This window comes from Tenrec ecaudatus, chromosome 11 (genome assembly GCF_050624435.1).
Source record: "Tenrec ecaudatus isolate mTenEca1 chromosome 11, mTenEca1.hap1, whole genome shotgun sequence".
Taxonomy (NCBI): domain Eukaryota; kingdom Metazoa; phylum Chordata; class Mammalia; order Afrosoricida; family Tenrecidae; genus Tenrec; species Tenrec ecaudatus.
Window position 1 is genome coordinate 12,832,928 of NC_134540.1, and position 21,704 is coordinate 12,854,631.

Below are 21,704 nucleotides of genomic sequence, written 5' to 3' on the forward strand. Positions count from 1 at the left end.
AGGATCTACATGTGACCTCCTCCCTGGGGGACGGACAACAGAAAAGTGGGTGAAGGGAGACATCAGACAGTGCAAGATATGACAAAATAATAAATTATCAAGAGTTCATGAGGGAGGGGGGAGCAGGGAGGTAGGGGAAAAATGAGGAGCTGATGCCAGGGGCTTAAGTGGAGAGCAAATATTTTGAGAATGATGAGGGCAATGAATGTACAAATGTGCTTTACACAATTGATATATGGATTGTGATAAGAGTTGTATGAACCCCTAATAAAGTGATTTTTTAAATGATAAAGAGTTGTATGAGCCCTTAATAAAATGATTTAAAATAATAATAATAATTACCCAGGACCATGGCTGGGGAGGAGCTAACAACAATGAGTAAAAGAAAGGAGAAAAAAAAAAAGGGCAATGTAACCGAGAGGAATTAATGAAACCCATATGAAGGGTGAACATGATAGTGGGACAAGAGAAAAATTAAAGCAAATAGAGGAAAGAACTAGGAGGTAAAGGGCATGTATAGAGATCTAAATACAGGCATGTACATATGTAAATGTATTTATATATGACGATGGGAAAAGAGATCTATGTACATGTATTTATAGGTTTAGTTTTAAGAAAGCAGATGGACATAGGGCTTCTACTCAAGTACTCCCTTAACACAAAAACACTTTGGTTTAATGACTCTGCACTCTGAGATGCTCACCTTCCTGATACGATTGCTGAAGACAAAGTGGGTGCATAAGCAAATGTGAAGAAAGCTGATGGTGCCCGGCTATCAAAAGATATAGCATCTGGGGTCTTAAAGGTTTGAAGGTAAACAAGTGGCCATCTAGCTCAGAAGCAACAAAGCCCACATGGAAGAAGCACACCAGCCTGTGTGATCAAGAGGTGTCGATGGGATAAGGTATAAGACATCCAAGACCCAGAACAAAAAATCATGATGTGAATGAGGGGGGGAGTGCAGAGTGGAGACCCAAAACCAATCTGTAAGCAATTGGACGCCTCCTTACAGAAGGGTCATGGGGAGAAGGCAGGCCAGTCAAGGTGCAGTGTAACACCGATGAAACATGCAGCTTTCCTCTGGTTCTTTAATGCTTCCTCCCCACCACTATCATAACCCCATTTCTACCTTACATATCTGGCTAGACCAGAGCATGTACATGTGTACAGATAAGTGCTGGAAACACAGGGAATACGGGACCGATAAACTACTTGGGAACAAATATTGAGAGCAGTCATACCAAGAGGGAAGGGGAAGGTGGGGAACAAAAGGGAAATGATCACAATGACTTACCTATAACCCCCTCCCAGGAGGGTGGACAACGGATGAGGAGGTGAAGGGAGACATCGGACAGGGCAAGACATGACAAAATCATAATTTATAAATTATCAAGGGCTCATGAGGGAGGGAGCAGGAGGGAGGGGGAAAATGAGCTGATACCAAGAGCTCAAGTAGAAAATGCTTTGAAAACAATGATGGCAACGTATGTACAGATGTGCTTGACACATGGATGTATGCATGGATTGTGACAAGTTGGACGAGCCCCCAATAAAATGATTTTTTTAAAAGATGAAACCACGAAGCACCTCCTGCCACGCATGCACCACGAGAACAGTATGCTGAGTGAAGTTAGTCAATCCCAAAAGGTGAAATATTGTCTGAGGCCACTACTTAAGGATAAAAACCAAGACGAAGACTTGCGTACCAAATGGAACGAACTCTGGAGGTGGCCAAGGGTTAGGGTATTTTCAAGGGCCTCACACGCGTGTGGCAGTTGGACACTGAAAAAGGAAGACCAAAGAAGAATCGATGTGTTAGCCTGACGGTGCTGGCAAAGAGTGCTGACAGCACCATGGACCCCCCAGAAGAACAGACAGATCTGTGTTGGAAGACGTACAGTCAGAATGTTCCTTAGATGCAAGAACAGCACGACTTCATCTCACACACTTTGGACATGTTGCCAGGAAAGACCAGTCGACATCATGCTTGGTACAGTCGAGGGCAGTGAAAAAGAGGAAGCCCCTCACCAAGATGGATTGGCAGTGGGGGTGACAATGGTCTCAACGTAAGAATTGTGAGGATGCGTTTCCTGCGGCTGCACATGGGACCTCTACAAGTTGGACCGACTTGAGGGCAGTAACACAACTACAAGGACGGGAGAGCAAGGAGGGAAAGAGCAAGCAACGAGGCCAACAGGTATCCAAAGGCAGAATGGAGGCCCGTAGGAGGGAGAAGAGACAAGAGGAAGGAGGGGTGGGCTCAAATCCTCGGGTGAAGGGTGCCAAGAGAGTTGAAAACAATTAAATGCATAGTTGATGTCTGAAATGTAAATGTAAATGTAAACCCTCCATGACTTGAATTGGGAGTTCCATCTTACTCTTGAAGTTATAATCTACAGCCATACCACTAAGAGAATTCCCCTTTTAATACATCTTTGACCACACCGGGTCATTTTATTTAAAAAGAAGGGAAAAAAAGCAACTTAAGTGGGATAAATTTTACTTCTTTTTCATTCATATTTCTTAAATTAGTGAGAAATATTTCAAATATTATTGACTGAGTTGCTGTATATTTTGTCCTGACTTATAGCAGCAAATAAAGTCCTGGGAGCACAGGAGGCTGGGCTGCTAACCGCAAACTGGAGGTTCAAATCCACTGCTCCAGGGAAGATGAGGCGCTCTGCTCGCTAGTCTTAGAAGTCTTGGAAAACGGGCAGGTCTACTCTACCCTCTACACTCTTAGTCACAACTAACCCGAAGGCAGGGATTTTTTACGTAGCTGTGAACTTACCTGAGTTTTTCCAAAGCACTTTCTCTTTCAATACGAAGCTTGGCTAACGATGTATTCTCATATTTGAATTTTTCTATTTCTTTTTCCAATTCATTAACTTTCTCTCTCAAAACCTGGGATCGAGCACTGTCACCTATAACAAAGACCGTAAATATTGAGCTTCACAGAAGACCTACTAGCAGCAAACAGTAATACTTAGACCTAAGAATTTGGTAAACATTTGTGCTATTAAAATGGATTAGAAAACCATGCTTCAAATGGTGCAAACAAAAAAAAAAGTTTAATTGGCCTAACTTCCAGAGAAAGACAGTCTAAATTTAAGAAAGAATTTAAGTCATAGCAAAAAAATATTAAATTTACCAGTGAATATTATATATAAAAAGAACTCATTCAACTCAATCTTTCAAAAAGTCCAGTATATGTAATTATCTAGGAATATGAAATAATTCACAACAGACTAATCAACATAAAAAACAATGTTCACCCACAACAACTAATCAAAGTGCACATTAAGATTTCTCCTCGTCAAATTTGCTATTTAAAAAGTAAAATGGCCACAAATTCAATACTTTCATTAAAGTGTTTATCTATTAGTACTCCCCACTGGGGGATCATTTTTTTTAAACATTTTATTAGGGGCTCATACAACTCTTATCACAATCCATACATATATATACATCAATTGTATAAAGCACATCCGTACATTCTTTGCCCTAATCGCTCTCAAAGCATTTGCTCTCCACTTAAGCCCTTTGCATCAGGTCCTCTTTTTTTTTCCCCGTCCCTCCCCGCTCCCCCCTCTCTCATGAGCCCTTGATAATCCACAGATTGTTATTTTGTCATATCTTGCCCTATCCGGAGTCTCCCTCTCTCCCCTTCTCTGCCGTCCATCTCCCAGGGAGGAGGTCTCATGTGGATCCTTGTAATCAGTTCCCCCTTTCCAACCCACTCACCCTACACTCTCCCAGTATCACCCCTCACACCCCTGGTCCTGAAGGTATCATCCACCCTAGATTCCCTGTGTCTCCAGCCCTCAGATGTACCAGTGTACAGCCTCTTCCCTATCCAGCCCTGCAAGGTAGAATTCAGATCATGGTAGTTGGGGGGAGGAAGCATCCAGGATATGGGGGAAAGCTGTGTTCTTCATCGGTACTACCTCGCACCCTGACTGACCCATCTCCTCTCCTAAGCCCCTCTATGAGGGGATCTCCAGTGGCCGACACTTGGGCCTTGGGTCTCCACTCTGCACTTCCCCCTTCATTCAATGTGGTATATATATATATATACACACATATATACATATATATATATCTTTTTTTTTTTTTGCATGATGCCTTATACCTGGTCCCTTTGGCACCTCGTGATCACTCTGGCTGGTGTGCTTCTTCCATGTGGGCTTTTTTGCTTCCGAGCTAGATGGCCGCTTGTTCACCTTCAAGCCTTTAGGATCCCAGACACTATCTCTTTTGATAGCCGGGCACCATCAGCTTTCTTCACCACATTTGCTTATGCACCCATTTGTCTTCAGCGATCCTATCATGGAGGTGTGCAGCCAATGATATGATTTTTTGTTCTTTGATGCCTGATAACTGATCCCTTCGGGACCACTCGATCACACAGGCTGGTGTGTTCTTCCATGTGGGCTTTGTTGCTTCTGAGCTAGATGGCCGCTTGTTTATCTTCAAGCCTTTAAGACCCCAGTCATTATCTCTTTTGATAGCCGGGCACCATCAGCTTTCTTCACCACATTTACTTGTTCACCCGCTTTGGCTTCAGCAGTTGTGTCGGGAGAGTGAGCATCAAAGAGTGCCAATTTAATAAAAGAAAGTATTCGGGCATTGAGGGCGTGCTTGAGTAGAGGCCCAAGGTCCTTCCGCCACCTTAATATTAAACCTATAAATGTAGACACTTAGATCTATTTCCCCATCCTCATATATGTTTGCATGTACATGTCTTTGTCTAGACCTTCATAAATGGGGGGATCATTTTTTTTTTGGGCAAACTACAACCTTTTTTTTTTTTTTTTAACAATTTATTGGGGCTGATACAATTCTTTTCACAGTTCATACATATACATACATCAATTGTATAAAGCACATCTGTACAGTCTTTGCCCTAATCATTTTTTTTTCTTTTGGGGGGATCATTTTTTGTACACATATCATAAGACTAAAATATTCTGATGTCCCCTTTGGCCTAATTACTCTGCTTCTAAAACTGTGGTTAAGAATGAATAATTTAAAAACACAAATATTTTTGGACAAAGTATGTATTGAAGTTTTTTTTTAATTTCTAATAGTAAAAAACAGTGTCTACCATTAAGTAAATTATTGAGTAAAAGTGTGCTATATTCATAAAATGCTGCTTTGCAACCATTTTCAAAATAAAGAACTTTTCAAATATGAGGAAGGTCAAAAAGTAGGAAGCAAGTTATAATCCAAGGGTAAAGCACAGTCCTGCTGTTAGAGTTCCCGTTCATACTGCACAGCTTTATTCCAACAAAACGTGTGGAAACATGTCTCCATCATCAGTGGATGATTTCTTTAAAAGACTTAGTAGAGTACTTCCAAAGAAAAGGATACTTTTTATACCATGGAGAAACATGATTTTGAGGTCAGGGTTATTATCAAATTTTAAATTCAAGTGGTTATTTTCCCAAATCATTGAAGCCTTGCAACAAGTTTACAGAATGCTGCCCAACAGAAAACAGTTTTTAGGTGAAACAAAAAGGCTTTTTAAGCAGGACTTCTAAGATGAAATTAAGGCAGAGAGGTCAACTCAGAATGGCAATTCCAGTGAGTGAGCAAAGGGCGACCACACAGGTCATCTTAGCAGAATTTCTCCAAGGACACAGGCAATCATAGAGGCTTGTTATGAAGAAGTCTTAAGAAAAGTGACCTCAGCGACATGGCTGATCATGCATGTATGTACTAGACTCAGTAGCAACACTTTTTTACTTACCCTCCTAAAACAATACGATGGAGGGAAACTTTTCAATCTAAGCAAACAAAAAAGGCAATCACATCAACTGAGTACGATACAGTCATTAAGAAGCATGATGCAGATGTGTGTACATTAGAATAATCTTCATAAGCAAGGTGCTGAACAGTATAAAAGAACCGGCTCTCTCCCCGGGGAATGCTGAAGGTGGACTTTGGGGCCAGGGCATGGTGCCCCAACATAATGGACTGGAAAACACTCCTAAAGGCCAACAAACAGTCCTTGAACTAACTACAAGTTTTTCTTTCTTGTTTTGGGTTTTTTTGGTCATTGGTTTGTTGTTGTTTTGTTGTACATTGTTGATTGGTTTTGCTCTGTCTTGTTTTTGTGCATGTTATTATCTCTGCAGGTCTGTCTAAATAAAATAGGCTTGATGAACAATCTGGAGGAGAAAACAACGGGACTGACAGTACTGGGGGGCCATGGGAGAAGGGGAGGTGGGGGGAAAGGAAATGTTAACAAACCCAGGGATAAGCGAACAACCAGTGATCTAAATTGGTGGTGAGGAGGGTGTAGGAGGCCTGGTAGGGTGTGATCAAGGGTAATGTAACAAAGAGGAATTACTGGAACCCAAATGAAGACTGAGCATGATAGTGGGACAGGAGGAAAGTCAAAGGAAATAGAGGAAAGAGTTAGGAGACAAAGGGCATTTATAGAGGTCTAAATAAAGGCATGTGCATATGCAAATGTAATTATATATGAGGATGGGGAAATACATCTATGTGCATATTATTTATAGGTTTAGTATTAAGGTAGCAGAAGGATATTGGGCCTCCAATCAAGTACTCCCTCAATGCAAGAATACTTTCTTCTATTAAATTGACATACTATTATGCTCACCTTTCCGACACAACCGCTGAAGACAAAGCGGGTGAATAAACAAATGTGGTAAAGAAAGCTGATGGTGCCCGGCTATCAAAAGATATAGCGTCTAGGGTCATAAAGGTCTGAAGGTAAACAAGTGGCCATCTAGCTCAGAAGCACACCAGCATGTGTGAGCGCAAGGTGCCAAAAGGATCAGTTATCAAGCATCAAAGAACAAAAATTCCTATCATTGTGTGCTCACTTCCCTGATACGATCGCTGAAGACAAATGGGTGCATAACCAAATGTGGCGAAGAAAGCTGATGGTGCTTGGCTATCAAAAGATAACAGCGTCTGGGGTGTGAAAGGCTTGAAGGTGAACAAGCAGCCATCTAGCTCAGAAGCAACAAAGCCCACATGGAAGAAGCACACCAGCCTGTGCGATCACGAGGTGTCGAAGGGAACAGGATCGGGCATCAGCACAAAAAATTATATCACAGTGAATGAGTGGGGGAGTGCAGAGTGGAGACCCAAAGCCCATTTGTAGGCCACTGGATATCCCCTTACAGAAGGGTCTCGGGGAGAAGATGAGCCAGTCAGGGTACAATGTAGCAATGATGAAACATACAACTTTCCTCTAGTTCCTAAATGCTTCCTCCTACCCCACTATCATGATCCCAATTCTACCTTACAAATATGGCTAGACCAGAGGATGCACACTGGTACAGATAGGAACTGGATACAGGGAATCCAGGGCGGATGATCCCTTCAGAACCAGTAGTGTGAGTGGCGATACTGGGAGGGTGGAGGGAGGGTGGACTGGAAAAGGGGAACTATTACAAGGATCTACATGTGATCTCCTCCCTGGGGGGACGGACAACAGAGAAGTGGGTGAAGGGAGACGTCAGACAGGGCAAAATATGACAAAATAATAATTTATAAATTATCAAGGGTTCATGAGGGAGGGGGGAGCAAGGAGGGAGGGGAAGAATGAGCTGATGCCAGGGGCTTAGGTGGTAAGCAAATGTTTTGAAAATGATGAGGACTATGAATATACAAATATGCTTTACATAATTGATGTATGTATGGATTGTGATGCGTTGTATGAGCCCCTAATAAAACAATTTAAAAAAATAAGAGCCGCTCTCATTTGTGCAAAATAGGAAAGATTATACACACACTCGCATGTATGTTTTTACATGCATGAAATAGTTTTAAGATACACAAATAACACAGTAATATTGGCACCTCAAGACTAGGGCTTGGGCGCTATGGTCTGGAGAAGGAAATTTAGTTTTTACTATATTCCCCTCATTGTCATGCTCGACAAGTTAATGTAGAAGGCAGTAACACAATACAATTTTTAAAAAAATAATACTCTTTAAAAAGCATTCATGTTTACCCCATAGTGACACAAACTTTATAGAGGTAACACACTTATATGAGGTAGTCCATGGTTGGAAAATAAAGTTAAATGTTACATCATGTTATAATAAAGCTATTAACTGGAAATATAAAGCCACAGATTCAAGTTTGAAAGCACAATTCTTATAAATCTCTTAGACAAGTGACTATTAACATTATTTAGATCCAGAAAATAACATCAAATTTTCCAAATATCACCAACTAATTTGATGCTTCTACTGAGCAACTAGAAAACTTAAGGTTTTCAGCGTTTTGTTTGACAACAATAAAATGTTACATTTATAGCATGCTCATCTATTTTATCATGCTCTGACTCACCAGGTTGTTGGTCTTGCTTTATATTTAACTTGGGTTCATTTCCCTTATGTGAATCTGACTTGGCTCTCGGTTTCAGAGATGGGAAGAATTTCATCACAAGATCTGATGGAGGAGGAGGGCTGATGCTCCTGCTAGATTTGCTTACGTCTTCTCCCTTTTTCACTGGCGCGATTTTCCTTTTTATTGTTTTGTCCAGTACACAGGTTTCACTCTTATCAGGGTAGCTTGCCCGAGGAGTCACATAAACGGCTTCATTACATGAATTGTCTTCAAGGTCAGTCCAAGTTCTTTCATCATCAAAATCAATTCTACTCATACTTACGGGTGAGGTTTTTCCTGAAGATTCAGCAACTTTATTTTTTATGCTTTCTATAATAGTAGACTCATCACTACTATAATCTTTATCAGACAAATCTAGTTCAATATCCCTTTTATCTTCTTGAGTCCCAGTATCCCTAAAAGGCCCTTTTTCATCACAGACTTCTGGATGATCTTTGCTGCTGAAACACCGTTCTGGATCTTCGGTTGATGGTCTTACAGTAACATCAAGTTGTTCCTCAGAGTCAGTGCCACTGTCACTGTCCCCCACACCTTCATCATGGCTTGCATTCCACCTAGCTTGAGTTTTAGACGCGTCCGTTAGAAACGCTTTCCTGCTGACTTTACAAGATTGCTCCTGCAGCCCGGTGGGTGATGACACGGAGTCAAACTGTTTGGGTGTGCCTTCATACTCTCTTTTATTTTCACATTCAAAATGGTCAAGGTTCTCATTTTGGTCACACTGACTGATAGGATCCACTGTGTTTGTCTTTTCCTGCTGCACAGCTTTGACGGGAGTGGAAGACATCCGGTGACCTTTGCAAATCTCTTGATCTCTTTCTAAGATTTTCAGTACAAATGAGGAATTACTAGAAAATGACATTTCATCAGCAGCTTGTTCTAAAAACAAAAATTCATCTAATTCAAAATTTTCTTTTTCTTTTTCTCGTTCCCAATTGTCTATCTTTTTCTGAAGGGAAACATCCAAAGAAGATGCTAGCTTGCTCCCAGTCTCTCCCCCCCGGCTCTTAGAAGCCTTGCCATCCGCCAGCCCTGTTGAAACAGGAAGCCTTTCTGTACCTGGTGTCTTATTCCGGACTTCACAACCAGAGCTGCAAGGTTTTGTACACCCGGGTCTATTTTCTTTATTATTAGATTCAGCTTTTTTTTCTGCTTTTATCTGGTCTCGAAATTGCCCCTCACTTCTCTTCCCTGTCTCTGTTTTCAATCCCAATGGAGAGAGACTTTTTCTACTGCTACTCTTAGGCAGTTTTGGCTTTTGAGAGAGTATGGCAGAACCACTCTTGGTTCGAGCTTTACCAGTCTTTATGACAGTAGGGTTATCTGAAGATACCTCTTTATTCATAAGCGCCGTCTTCCGTTGGAATTGTTGCCTTTCTACTTTAAGTTGAGGCTGGTCCTCGGAAGGACTCTGGTTAGTGATTAGCTTATTTTCTCTCTCTTTCTGAAGTCTCGATTTAGCACTGGTAAATCTAGCTAAGCCTTCTCCTCTTTTTAAGAATGGTTGTTTGGGTTTTGCTTTGATTAACAATGATCCTTCTGCTTCCTAAAATAAAATAATACTTGAATTAATGCTTACATTTTAAAAATATTACCGATATATTTGAGTAATATCAAATTTTTATTTTGTTTTTTTCTTCTGATAATAGTCTATCGGGTTTATTGTGTTCTATAACATTTTCTTAATGGTGGTAATATACACATATAACAAAACATTTGCCAATACAACAATGTTAATATGTAAAAGTCAGTGGCAATTATTAGATTCATCATGGTGTGCAATCATTAAAACTTCAAAGTTATTCATAAAACAATTATAAACTGATCTCTAAAGTCTTTGGATAAATCAGTCAAAATAGCTGAAATACTAACCCTTAGTTGTTTTTGTTTCAATTCTTGTTCTTCCAATCGAATTTGCTCTTCTAAGTAATCTTCAAATGTCTGTTTCTTTTCTCTAATAGCAGCATTAATAGGCCTAATCAAATATAAAAAAATAGTTATCTAATGAGCAAATCATAATGTAAATATTTTATATTGTGATAGAGATACCCAATTGCACTGAGAACTAACTTACCGTAAAGTCAGGGTCACCCTTTGAGAACCTAGGGAAAACTGCAACCCCCTGCCCTGACCCAAAATACAGAGATATACACTTGGGTAGGACTTCAGGGGACTAAAGAACCCTTCGAAAGCGATTTCTTGACTTTTGGGGTGATACCTTATTTAATATCTTTGAAATGTATCTTTTAAATAGTTCATTAAACATGCATTTTTAAATTAAGCAAGAAGGATCCTTCACAATGTAAGGAGAGAAACAATTGGAAAAGTCTTTTTGCCCATACCATAAATACATTAAAAAATTATAAATAACTTCAATATAATTATTTCATTTTTGTCATGAATTTTTATTCTATAACTAGACTATTTGTGCCAATATGATTTATACATGATACGAAATGTGAGGATCCAATACTTAATTTGTTTTTCTCTAGAGCAGAGTTTATCAAACTATTTGAGGACCTATAAATTTTACCCAGGTGTTTTTCTCTGATGAAAAAGCATTTCTCAATTGTCCCAATCCAATGTCAGAGCTACTTTCACTTATGTATCTCCTCCAACCTCTTTCTTTGGCCAACAGTATGTGATAAATGATCTTTTCAACCTTTATACTTAAAAGCATATTAAAATGAAAATAAGAAAACTGGACCTTTCCAACAAAGAAATGGCTCAGTAAGAAAGAACGACAACTATCCTGCCACATTTCTTATTCCTATCAAAAGGGATAATACCTTTCTTCAATATTAACCACTTCTGAGGAATCACCGCTTGGTCTGAAGTCCTTAGCATTCCCTTCCTGTATCTTTTCTGTCATTTTCTCCCAACATGATAAAACCCCTTCTCCTAGGATAGAAATTAGGAACATTTTAATTCAAGAAAGGCAGATTAAAGTCTTAAAACTTGAGCATTTTACAAACTACATTCTTCAAAAGGTTAATGAAAAAAAACCAGGGACATGAACTCATCTATATTAAAAACTACTAGAGTTATAAAATCCAAATGTAATGCAGAAAGTTAAGTAGATTCTTTATATACATACATACACATCAAAACAGCTAGGAAAAACATTTTTGAGATAATAGGGAAATTAAAAATGGATTCGATATTAAAGAATCATTATTTTACTAGGGCATAACTATTGTAGTTGCTATTTTGATATATGCCAAAATGTGTACATATTACTTTCAATATAACAGTTCAGCAAATATATAAATATAGCTAAAGTTATAGATACAAACATATAAAGACAAAATAAATATGATTTAATATTAATAGTTAAATCTAAGTAATGACCACTACAATTATCTTTCAACTATTCTGGATATTTGAAATTGCCAAAAATGAAAGACTAGGGGGTGTTTTATTTAAGATAGTTGACCTCTCCATGCCAGAGAATTGATTCTAAATTAGAAACTAAATATTATACAAAAATGCCCAAATTTCAGTTGTAAGTAATGTATGGTTTGCATACTTCTGTAATTTAAATTGCACAAAAAAACACATTCATGAAAGCATCTAATATAAAAACACTAGAAACAAATTTGTCCTACCACAAAGCACAGTAAGTGCTGGTGTGTAACTTGACGAATAGCACACAACCACTAAAAGTAAGAGCAGCACAGAACATGGTATCATACGCATTTCCAAATCAGAGGAGAAAAATAACCACAGTATTAGGCCTATGGGTTCTGAATGAAATCTGTTCCTGCCTTTAAGAAGCTGTAAGTCAGTCAGAACATAGGATTTCTACTTTTCTTTTAGTGAAAGAAAAGCCTGCAGGCCTTTCAGTGATTTCATGGTTGCGTGTGCAGCACACTTGGGTGGCTGAGCTGCTGCTGAGGAGTTGCTCCAAGCGTTTCCAAGGGAAGGCTAGTAAAGCAGGATTTCAGAGAGCAGCACTCTGCCCAGCGATGGCGACCAACTGCCACTGCCTGTGGCTCGCCAGAGTCCAGTCCTCTCCACTGAGCCACTCTCACACACCGGGCTCCTGAAAAAGCTCATTTCTCCTCTTCCACGTCCCGCATTCAAAGTCCCCAACCTGTAATGTTTCCTACGCCAAGTTAATATGACGTGATCACCTAAATTGTAAGCATTTTGATCTATTTAGCTCCACAGGCCATGACAGAACCTTATAAAGCAGCAGTTCTCAACCTGTGGGTCGTGACCTCTTTGGGGGTCGAACGACCCTTTCACAGGGGTCGCTTAAGAGCATCAGAAGACACATATTTCTGATGGTCTTAGGGACCGAAATACCGCTCTTCTATCCGTCTCCAAGCGAGCCTGCCCACATGCAGATACGCCCACATACAAGTACCCAGCGTGAAGACTCTTACCCATGCTACACCATGCTTCAAGTCAAAATTTCATTTATTTGTCATTAGAAGTAAATATTTCACAATATAGAATGACATATTACTTTGTGATTCATCACTGTTTTAATTATGTTCAATTTGTAACAATGAAAATACATCCTGCATATCACATAGTTACATGATGATTCACAACAGTAGCCAAATGACAGTTATGAAGTAGCAATGAAAATAATTTTATGGTTGGGAGTCACCACAACATGAGGAACTGTATTAAAGGGTCGCAGCATTAGGAAGGTTGAGAACCACTGTCAGAGTCTTGCATTACAAGGTAAATAGGAATTGTCTGTAAGTCAGATGTTCCTAACCCATTTAGTGTCTGTGTTATACACAAGGGGGCTTTAAATATGTCTAGTGAAACATTAGAATTAGAAGATCGTGAGATTTTCCCATGAACATTTTTTAAGACCTCCCTGCCTATGTTTCTTAAGTCCCCCTGTAGGTGACCTCAAGGTGCGTTGGCACTATTGGAGAAGCACTGGACTGCTAACCACAGGTTGGCAGTTCAAACTCACCAGCTGCTCTGCTGGGACAATGAAGCTATCCGCTCCCAACAGGATTTACAGTCTCATAAACTGATCACAACTTTCCTGGTCTTTTTTCTCACTCGTGCAGCTTCCAATTTCAGTCAACTCAATGGCAGTAGTTTTGAAATTTTTGTGTAGTTTATTAAAAGGGGGGGGAAAGGGCTAGATAAGGACTAAAGTTAGAAAAGACTAGAAGCTAGAAGAAAATCTACTCAACATGCTGAGAGTTGTTTATTTATCGCAGGAAATGTTGAATGCCACTTAGTGCCAGGAGGTAGGAACCAGAGAAACAAACTGAGTTAAGTGAGGTTTTACTGTTTGTTACTATGAGTAAGAACTTCTTACCAACTAGTAAAACTGGCGTGGAGGTGGCAGCTGACCTTTTTGTGCTTTTCTGTATTTTATAAATGCCTTGCCTTGCTTTTCTTGGTTCTTGGGATTTTGTTTTTGAGTATATGCTTTGGAATAATGCAGTAAAGAAAGAGAAGCTTTCCCCCAAAATGTGTCTACCGCTATGAAACACTTCTTAGAGGTCAGGTGACATCCTACCCATCCTGCCTGCTATTCCAGCCCCTTAAAATCGCTCCTCACCCTATGATCTGTTCCCTTACCCTGACAGTTGGGACACAATGGGAAATGGTTTCTAGAAGAACTACTGCCACCTATCATTTCTACCCCATCTACCTCACTCCCAGTTCACAAATAAACCTAGAGAATCAGGGTATGACATACTTGAATATAAGGTCTAATTCCCCTTATAGCAATACCCTCCCTCTCCTCAATATTTTTGACAAAGGTCATCCCACTTCAGCCTGAAGATGCCTTTGATCAAAGAAATTCTCAAAATGTGTGGCATATAGACCACTGGGAGTCCCTGAGGCTCTTCCAGGGCATGCATACGGTCAACATTATTTGGTATTAATACTAAAATGGTATTTGCCCTGTTCGTTGTGTTAGCCCCTTGCCATGATGGTACAAAAGCAATGCACAAAACTGCTGGTGCCTTAGCTCAAATCAGGGCTGCCACCGTCTTCTTCATCACCACGCTCTTTTAAAAAAATCTGGTTTAAATTAAGATTGTCCTTGATTCAATAGAGAAAAGTATTCATCTATGAGGCAAAGTGATAAATGCACATAGAGCATTTCTGCTCCAAACCAAAATCTGGTTGCCTTAAGGAATTGACTTGTTAACAATGAGTGTTTCTTTGCATTGCTTTATTGTAAGAGAAAGCATTTTATACTTGTTGAGTTCTAAGTCAGAACCAACTTGATGGCAACTAACAAGAACAGCAACAGGCTCAACTAGCCATTTTTTTCCAAGAATGCCATTTCTACTAGAAACACTAACGGGCAGCACACAATTACACATACTTCTTAGACATAAACACCTCATTAGATCTGTTTTCTGGGTCATAGTCTCAGTTGACAACTCAGTTAATTCATATAATTCATAAAGCATATGTCCTATATCACAAAGGTTGTGTAGTGTCTGGGGCTCTTAAAACCTGTGGCAGCCATCTACGATGCTGGTCTCTACTCATCTAGAACAAAAGTGAAAGAAGGAAGCCAGACTCAGAAGAAAACCGTTCACAAGACTAATAATCTACACCAGTGTTTCCCAAAGTGGGCAATACTGCCCCCTGGAGGCACTGGAACTGTCAAGACTCCAAAAACTCAATCCAACTCATAATAATGCTATAGGGCAAGGTAGAACTGGCAGAGTCTGCAACTCTTTACAAGAGTAGAAAGCCTCATCTTATTCCCTTCGGGGCTGCTGGTGATTTCGAACTGCTAATTTTGCATGTAACAGCCTAATGCGAAACCACCACATCACCAGAGCTCCTTGGAAGATAACTACCCTTTATCCTGGATTATGGGCTATAATACAAGAGTGTTTCATTGTCAGGGGAGTACTGATTAATTTTATTTCTGAAAATGAGGGAGTAGGCCAGGTAAATCTGGTAACCTATGATCTACGCCAGCGTTTCTTAAGCTGTGGGTCAAGGCCTCTTTGGGGGTCGAAGGACCCTTTCACTGGGGTCGCCCGATCCATAACTAGCAAAATGACAGTGATGAAGTAGCAATGAAAATAATGTTACGGTTGGGGGGGTCACTACCACACGCGGTATTGTATTAAAGGGTTGCGTCATTAGGAAGGCTGAGAACCACTGATCTACACAAACCATGACCTGAGACCAGAACTAGACAGTTTCCCATGACCATTAGAACCTACACCCTGATAGAATAGAATTAAAATGTGGAACAAAACTAAAATTCTTTAGAAGTCCAGATTTATTGGACCAGTTGAGATTAGTGAACTCCCCACTATGCCCCAAGATACTCTTGAACTCTTGAACCAAAATTATCCCTAGAGTCACCTTTTAGCAAGTAATAGGCTGGCTTGTAAAATAAAGAATATAAGCCCTAGGGAATAGGCTCCCATAAAAAAAATCATTGATATGAGAGTAAAAGGCCAAAATTTCTCTCAAACAAGTTGGAGAACTCAGAAAGCGCATCTATAGAAACTTCTGAGACTTAACCAAATGCCTTGTAGGACAGAGCTACTGGGCTTGATGGCTAAGAATCAAGGTCTTGGGAGACATCTAGATGAACTGGCATAACAAAACATTAATGATTCACAACCTAGTTTGCTAAGTAGTGTCTGGAATCTTTAAAAGTTCGGGCGCAACTATTGAAGGATACAACCATTGGTTAGCGGTTCAACTCGACCAGTTCACTCTTTGGGAGAAAGAAGAGGCTTCTGCTCCATAAAGATTTAGTCTTGGAAACCCCAAAGGGGCAGTTTGGTTGTGATAAATTAGAATCGATTTGACAGTGGTATGTACTAAAGGCCATAAAAAAGCAAAAGTACCTGGAAATGTATGCTGATCAGACACCATAGTAAGCAGCTTCTCTTGTTCTTCCATGAGTCTTTGCAGTTGTTCTAACTGTTGCCTCTTCAGTTCCTCCTGCTTCTTCTGTTGCACTTGTTTCAGCTTTGTAAACATAACATTAGCTTTATTAAATTAGCATTATATTTCCTCAGACTGCACCTTACATTCAGCTTGACTCCTCTCCCACATTCTCCTTTTATCTTCCCTAATAGAGTTTTGAAGAGGGATTTCTAAGTAACTAAACCTGATTCCAAAAATCTTAAGACCCCATATTTTATCAAGGAAACCATATTAGAACTATCTCAAGAAAAAAAACAGCCATACAAGTAACAATCCTCGGACTCAAGTAGGTTAAGCAGTTGTATGCCTATAATCTCTTTTCCCCCAAATAAGCGACCCACCATTGCACTTTTACCAATTGAGGTAGCAACTTAGAGATAGGAAGTGTTAGGTGTGTATCCTATTAAAAGCATTTTAATGCTTCATGTTAGTCAAAGGGAAAAAAATGTGCTATTTTTGAAGATTTCAGAGTGAAGGAGAAGGAAGAGGATCTGGAATAGGTGACTCTGGATACAAACTGAAACCTGCAGTAACACAAATACATTCTCAGATGGTCCTGGTTTACCTGTTCAAGTTTTTTAAAAAGTGGGTCCCTGTGAGACGCTTCTTTGAAATCACTTGCAAAATCTGGGAGAAAGTCACTTTTGTTATTTTCCCAGTGTCCGGAAACATTCTGATGTGCTACGATCTGGGGTTCCCTCTTAGTTACAGAGGAGACTTCGTGCGGTTTGGGTTTGTCCAATGGTAGTTTGTGAGAGCTGATAGGCTCCAAGTTCTGTTCCTCATGAAGCGAATCTTCTTCGCTTATAAAGCTGAAGCTATTTGAAAACTGTGTGGCTTTAATAGGAAAACTGCTAGAAAAGTTGACAGCTGCTTGATTGTCTCCTTCGGCTTCCAAAATCGGAAATCCACGATTTAAAATGACCCCAGCCCGGGAAGGATTGGTCATCCACTGGGTTAAAAAGTTCTGCCCGTTGTTTAATTCCGAAGACGTGGCCATCAGGAACATTTTAATCCAAAGACACAGTTAAAGGAATGCAAAAATGTGAAGCACTATTGATTTCCAACACCTGTAAACAGAACACAAGCAAGAAAAAATATTAGTTCAAACTACGATACATTCTACCCAAAGCCTGCCCAAACCTCAACCCTGAATGAAATATAGTAAAATACTTAAAATACAAAAGATGCAAGTAAAGCAAATGAGCATTAAACTATATATAGATATCTTTAAGTCTTAAATATGCAAAGAGTAGCTCAAACCTAAATCCACCAAACAATAGTTTATATTAACGATGAAAAAACAGTTGCCTCGTACATTGTGCTTTCTCTTCAGCGCGATCTGAAAGGGATCGGGAGCCTGGGTGGTGCAGTGGATTACCACCTGGGTTGCTAACTGTAAATTCCACAGCTCAAACTCACCCACCAGTCTGGGAGAAAGAGGAGGCTTTCTGCTCCAGTGAAGATTTATATCCCTAGAAACCATAGGGAGCAGAGTCAATGGCAGTTCATTTGGTTTGGCTTTAGGATCAAATTGATAAGAACTCAAAGGATGCAATGGGAACCTCAGAAGGCAGTGAGGACAATGTTAATGTTTTAGGTGCAATCAAGTCGATTCCAACTCACAGCAATCCTACGTACAACAGAACACTCCCTGATCCTGCACCATCCTCAGTATTGATAGTTTTGAGCCCATTGTTGCAGCCGCTGGGTCATCCTTGATAGTCTTCCTCATTTTCTCAGACCTACGGTACTTTTCCAAGTATGGTGGCCTTTACCGGGTGTCTTCTGATAACATGTCCAAAGTATATGACTCTTTTCTAAGAAGAATTCTGCCTGTACTTTTTCCAAGATAGGCTTATTTATTCCTTTGGAAGTCTATGGTACTGTCAATATCCTTCATCTCAGCACCATAACGTAAATGCACCAATTCTTCATCTGGGTGACTGAGGCTTGGGTCAAGTGCACCTAATCGTCAAAGTGACATCCTTGCTTTTCAACACTTTTAAAGGTTTCAACACTTTTAAAGGTGTGTGCCACCGATTTGCCCAATGCAATGCATCATTTGATTTCTTGGCTGCTTCTTCCATGATCATTGATTGTGGATCCAAGCAAAGTGAAATCCTTGAAGTCAATCTTTTCTCCTTCTATTGATCCAGTTGTTGGGATTTTGTCTTGCTTTACATTTAATTGTAATCCATACTGAAGGGGATAGCCTTTGACCTTCATCAGCAAGTGCTTCAAGTCCTCCTCATTTCCAACAAGCAAGGTTGTGTCATCTGCATAAGCCTCCCTCCAATCCTGTTATGTTCTTCTTCAGAGTCCAGTTTATCAGATTATTTTCTTAGCATAAAAATTGAGTAAGCGTGGTGAGAGGCTAGACCCCTGAGGGATACCTGTCCTGATTTTAAACCATGCAGTATCCCCTTGCTGTCTGATCAACTGCTGTCTGATCAACTGTCCATGTACGGGATCCAAATGAGCAGGATTATGTGTTCCGGAATTCCCATTCTTTGCGATGTTGTCCATAGTTTGTTATACTTCACACAGCTGAATGCCTTTGTGTAGTCAATAAACACAAGCAAACATCTTTCCAGTATTCTCTGGGTTCAGTCAAATCCATCTGATGTCAGCAATCTCCCTTGTGACACGACTTCTTCTGAATCTGGCTTGATTTTCTAACAGCCCCCCAGTCAATGTACTGCTGCAAATGATTTTGAATGGTCTTCAGCAAAATTTTACTTCCATGTAATATTAATGATATTGTGTGATAATTTCTGAATTGTTGGGTTCTTTAGAATGGTTACAAATATGGGTCTCTTCCAGTTAGCTGGCCAGATTTCTTGGCATAGGCAAATGGTTGCTTCCTGTGTTCATCAGCTTTTTTGAATACTTCACTTGGTATCCTTGTCGATTCCTGGAGGCTTATTTTTCGCTAATATTGTCAGTAGTTTGGACTTCTTTCAGTATCACTGGTTCTTGATCATCTGCTTACCTCTTGAAATGATTGTCTCCCTGCCTTTATCGTCCCCCAGTTTAGATATCCAATTTCTAAATCACTCAACTCTTAATCAGTCCACAGATAAATTCTCTGCATCCTAAGAAGAAAAAGACCCTGAAAAGTTACTGGTTTCCTTAGGAAGGGATTCATCAGTCCGCCAAAATCAGACACTTCATTGAGAGCCTTCGGGGTCAAATGCCGCGAACCTAAAAGTGAAACTTTAGAAACCAGAAGCACTCGGCAGGGATGAACGGGAAGGGGCCTCACGGGATGGCAGAAGGCAGAAGCCCCTTGAGCGCGTTGTAAACAATAGGCCAAGACGACGGGAAGAAGTCTCGTCGGAATGGCAGCTTGCCAAGACTCTCGAGAAACAATAGTGTTAACCTGTACTAGGTATGAAAACGGGGCTCCCCCTCCCCGCGGTCCGCCGACCACCCCGTCCCTCTGCTGTGCTCTTTCTGCCGTGTGGGCCCAACCCCCGGTGACCTGTCTGCCCTCTCCGGTCCCCCGACCACCGCTTCGCGCCCTCTCACCGTCTCATCTATCGCCACCGCGCTGCTCCCGACTCCCGCCGCATTTACAAAACAGCCGCCACTGCCGCTCCCTGCCCGGAGCCCCGCCTCCTATCGCCCCGCTCCCGGACGACCCCGCCCAGGAACCGAGGGCTGCTGGGAATTGTAGTTCTCTCCTGGTCTTCGTCTCTCTGACGCAGCGCCGCCGGACTCACGTAAACTACAAGTCCCAGAAGCTCTACGGCAGCGGACGTTGCTGAGCGCCTTGCAGCGCGGCGCCTCCGCCGGAACAGCGGGCGACCGGCTGGAGTAGCGGGCCGCGGGGCCGCTGAAGGCTGTTTCCGGAGGAGAGCGCTCGATTATCTACAGCTTTTAAATGAACTGGGGAGACTACGCGAGGAGTGACATGTCCTTGATCCCCACAACCGAAAACGCAAGGATCTAGCTCTTACAAACGGAAGGCTCCCCCACCCCGTTTGCAAAGGATCGGTTTTGGCGTAACTTTAGCGCTGGTAGCATTAGGCTGCTGCTGACGGCAAAGTCAGCAGTTCAAACTTTCTAACCGCTCCGAGGGGGAACTATGAGGCTGTCTGCACCCATAAATATTTGCGAATTGGACTGCTAATCTCTAGGACAGCGACCCCAAACCACCGGCCGCCAGAATCTTTCTACTCCGGTAAAGATTTATAGCCCCCGAAACCCACCGAAGACAGTTCTGTAAGTGACACGGGCCTAGATAAGTTTTAGCTTGAAACTTTACAAAGAGCTTTATACTCTTGAGCATTCACCTCTCTGAAACACACGAGTCCTTTTGTACTAGTTATCTAGTGCTGCTGTAACAAATACCACAAATTAAAATTTTATGATCCCTTCCCTTCAGGAAGACCCTTCACAGGACAGGTGTACGCAGTGGCTGAAACGGGATTCAAACACACCACACCAGTCGGAAGGACGTCGCAGGATCACACAATGTTTCCTTCTATTGTATGCAGAGTCATTATCAGAACCAACTTCGCAGCGCATAAGAACGATGAGTCCGAAAAAGCTATGCGTTGGAGAAACAACAAGCTATAAGTTGGAATCAACTTAATGGCAGTGAGTTTGGAGTTTTAACAACAAAGTAATCCAAGTGAAGAAGTGGGCTGGGTTACCGGTTGAGTTTCTGACTGAACGACCAGCCATTGAAAACCATCAGCCGTTCTGTGGGAGAAAGATGAGGTTTTCTACTCCCATAAAGCTGTACAGCCTCGGAAACCCACAAGGAGCAGTTCTATCGGTCTTCTAGGGTCACTGGGATTTGGAATCAAATGGCAGTGAGTGAGTTTGGTTTGGTTTTACAACAGCCCTGCTGGTGCTGTCATGCTGGGTCCTTAATCTCAAGGTCAGCGATTCAAATCCACCAACAGGGAGAAAGATAGGCTGCCTGCTCTTGTAAATATTTACAGCTGGGTATGCTATATAGTGTTGTGACAAGTCTGAATCAACTCGCTGCCAGTGAGTTCACTAGGGGAAGGCCTTCTTTATCTGCCAGCTCTGGGAGAAGGTCATTGCTTCTATTGAGTGATCTTTACCTGGTTTGGGTTCTCTCTTCCCATTTTTGGATTGTTGCCAAAGAATGGTAATAATTATTCTTTGAGCAGAGTAAGTCTGGATGTAAAGCTGTTGGCAGAGCTGAGAACTTTTCGTTGTCCAACTGATGGTTGCAGTTCTCACATCCTGAGAAGACACGTGTGGACCTGGCCAAAGGGCAGTCTCCAAACCCAACTCATTAGCCTAGGAAGGGTGACTCCAGCAGAGTAGGCAGATGTCCTGAGAGACAGAAGTCTCCGGCCTCTAGGAAGAGAGAAAGAAAAACAATAAACCAAACACTAGCTACCTGACCAGTG

At 41.1% G+C, this 21,704-nt stretch overlaps 1 protein-coding gene across 2 annotated transcripts in view; it reads right to left on the reverse strand.

The window, feature by feature from the left end:
• CPAP (centrosome assembly and centriole elongation protein) overlaps positions 1 to 19,938 on the reverse strand; it is a 39,887-nt gene extending 19,949 nt beyond the window's left edge. For both annotated transcript variants that reach the window (XM_075562871.1, XM_075562872.1), the window contains exons 1-7: positions 19,840 to 19,938; positions 16,871 to 17,375; positions 16,224 to 16,347; positions 11,187 to 11,298; positions 10,270 to 10,372; positions 8,338 to 9,943; positions 2,792 to 2,924 (exon numbers count right to left, since the gene is read on the reverse strand). In XM_075562871.1, the coding sequence (XP_075418986.1) occupies positions 2,792 to 2,924; positions 8,338 to 9,943; positions 10,270 to 10,372; positions 11,187 to 11,298; positions 16,224 to 16,347; positions 16,871 to 17,314 (2,522 nt within the window). In that variant the 5' untranslated portion in view covers positions 17,315 to 17,375; positions 19,840 to 19,938. The remainder of the gene's footprint in view (positions 1 to 2,791; positions 2,925 to 8,337; positions 9,944 to 10,269; positions 10,373 to 11,186; positions 11,299 to 16,223; positions 16,348 to 16,870; positions 17,376 to 19,839) is intronic.
• Positions 19,939 to 21,704: the final 1,766 nt, after the last annotated feature.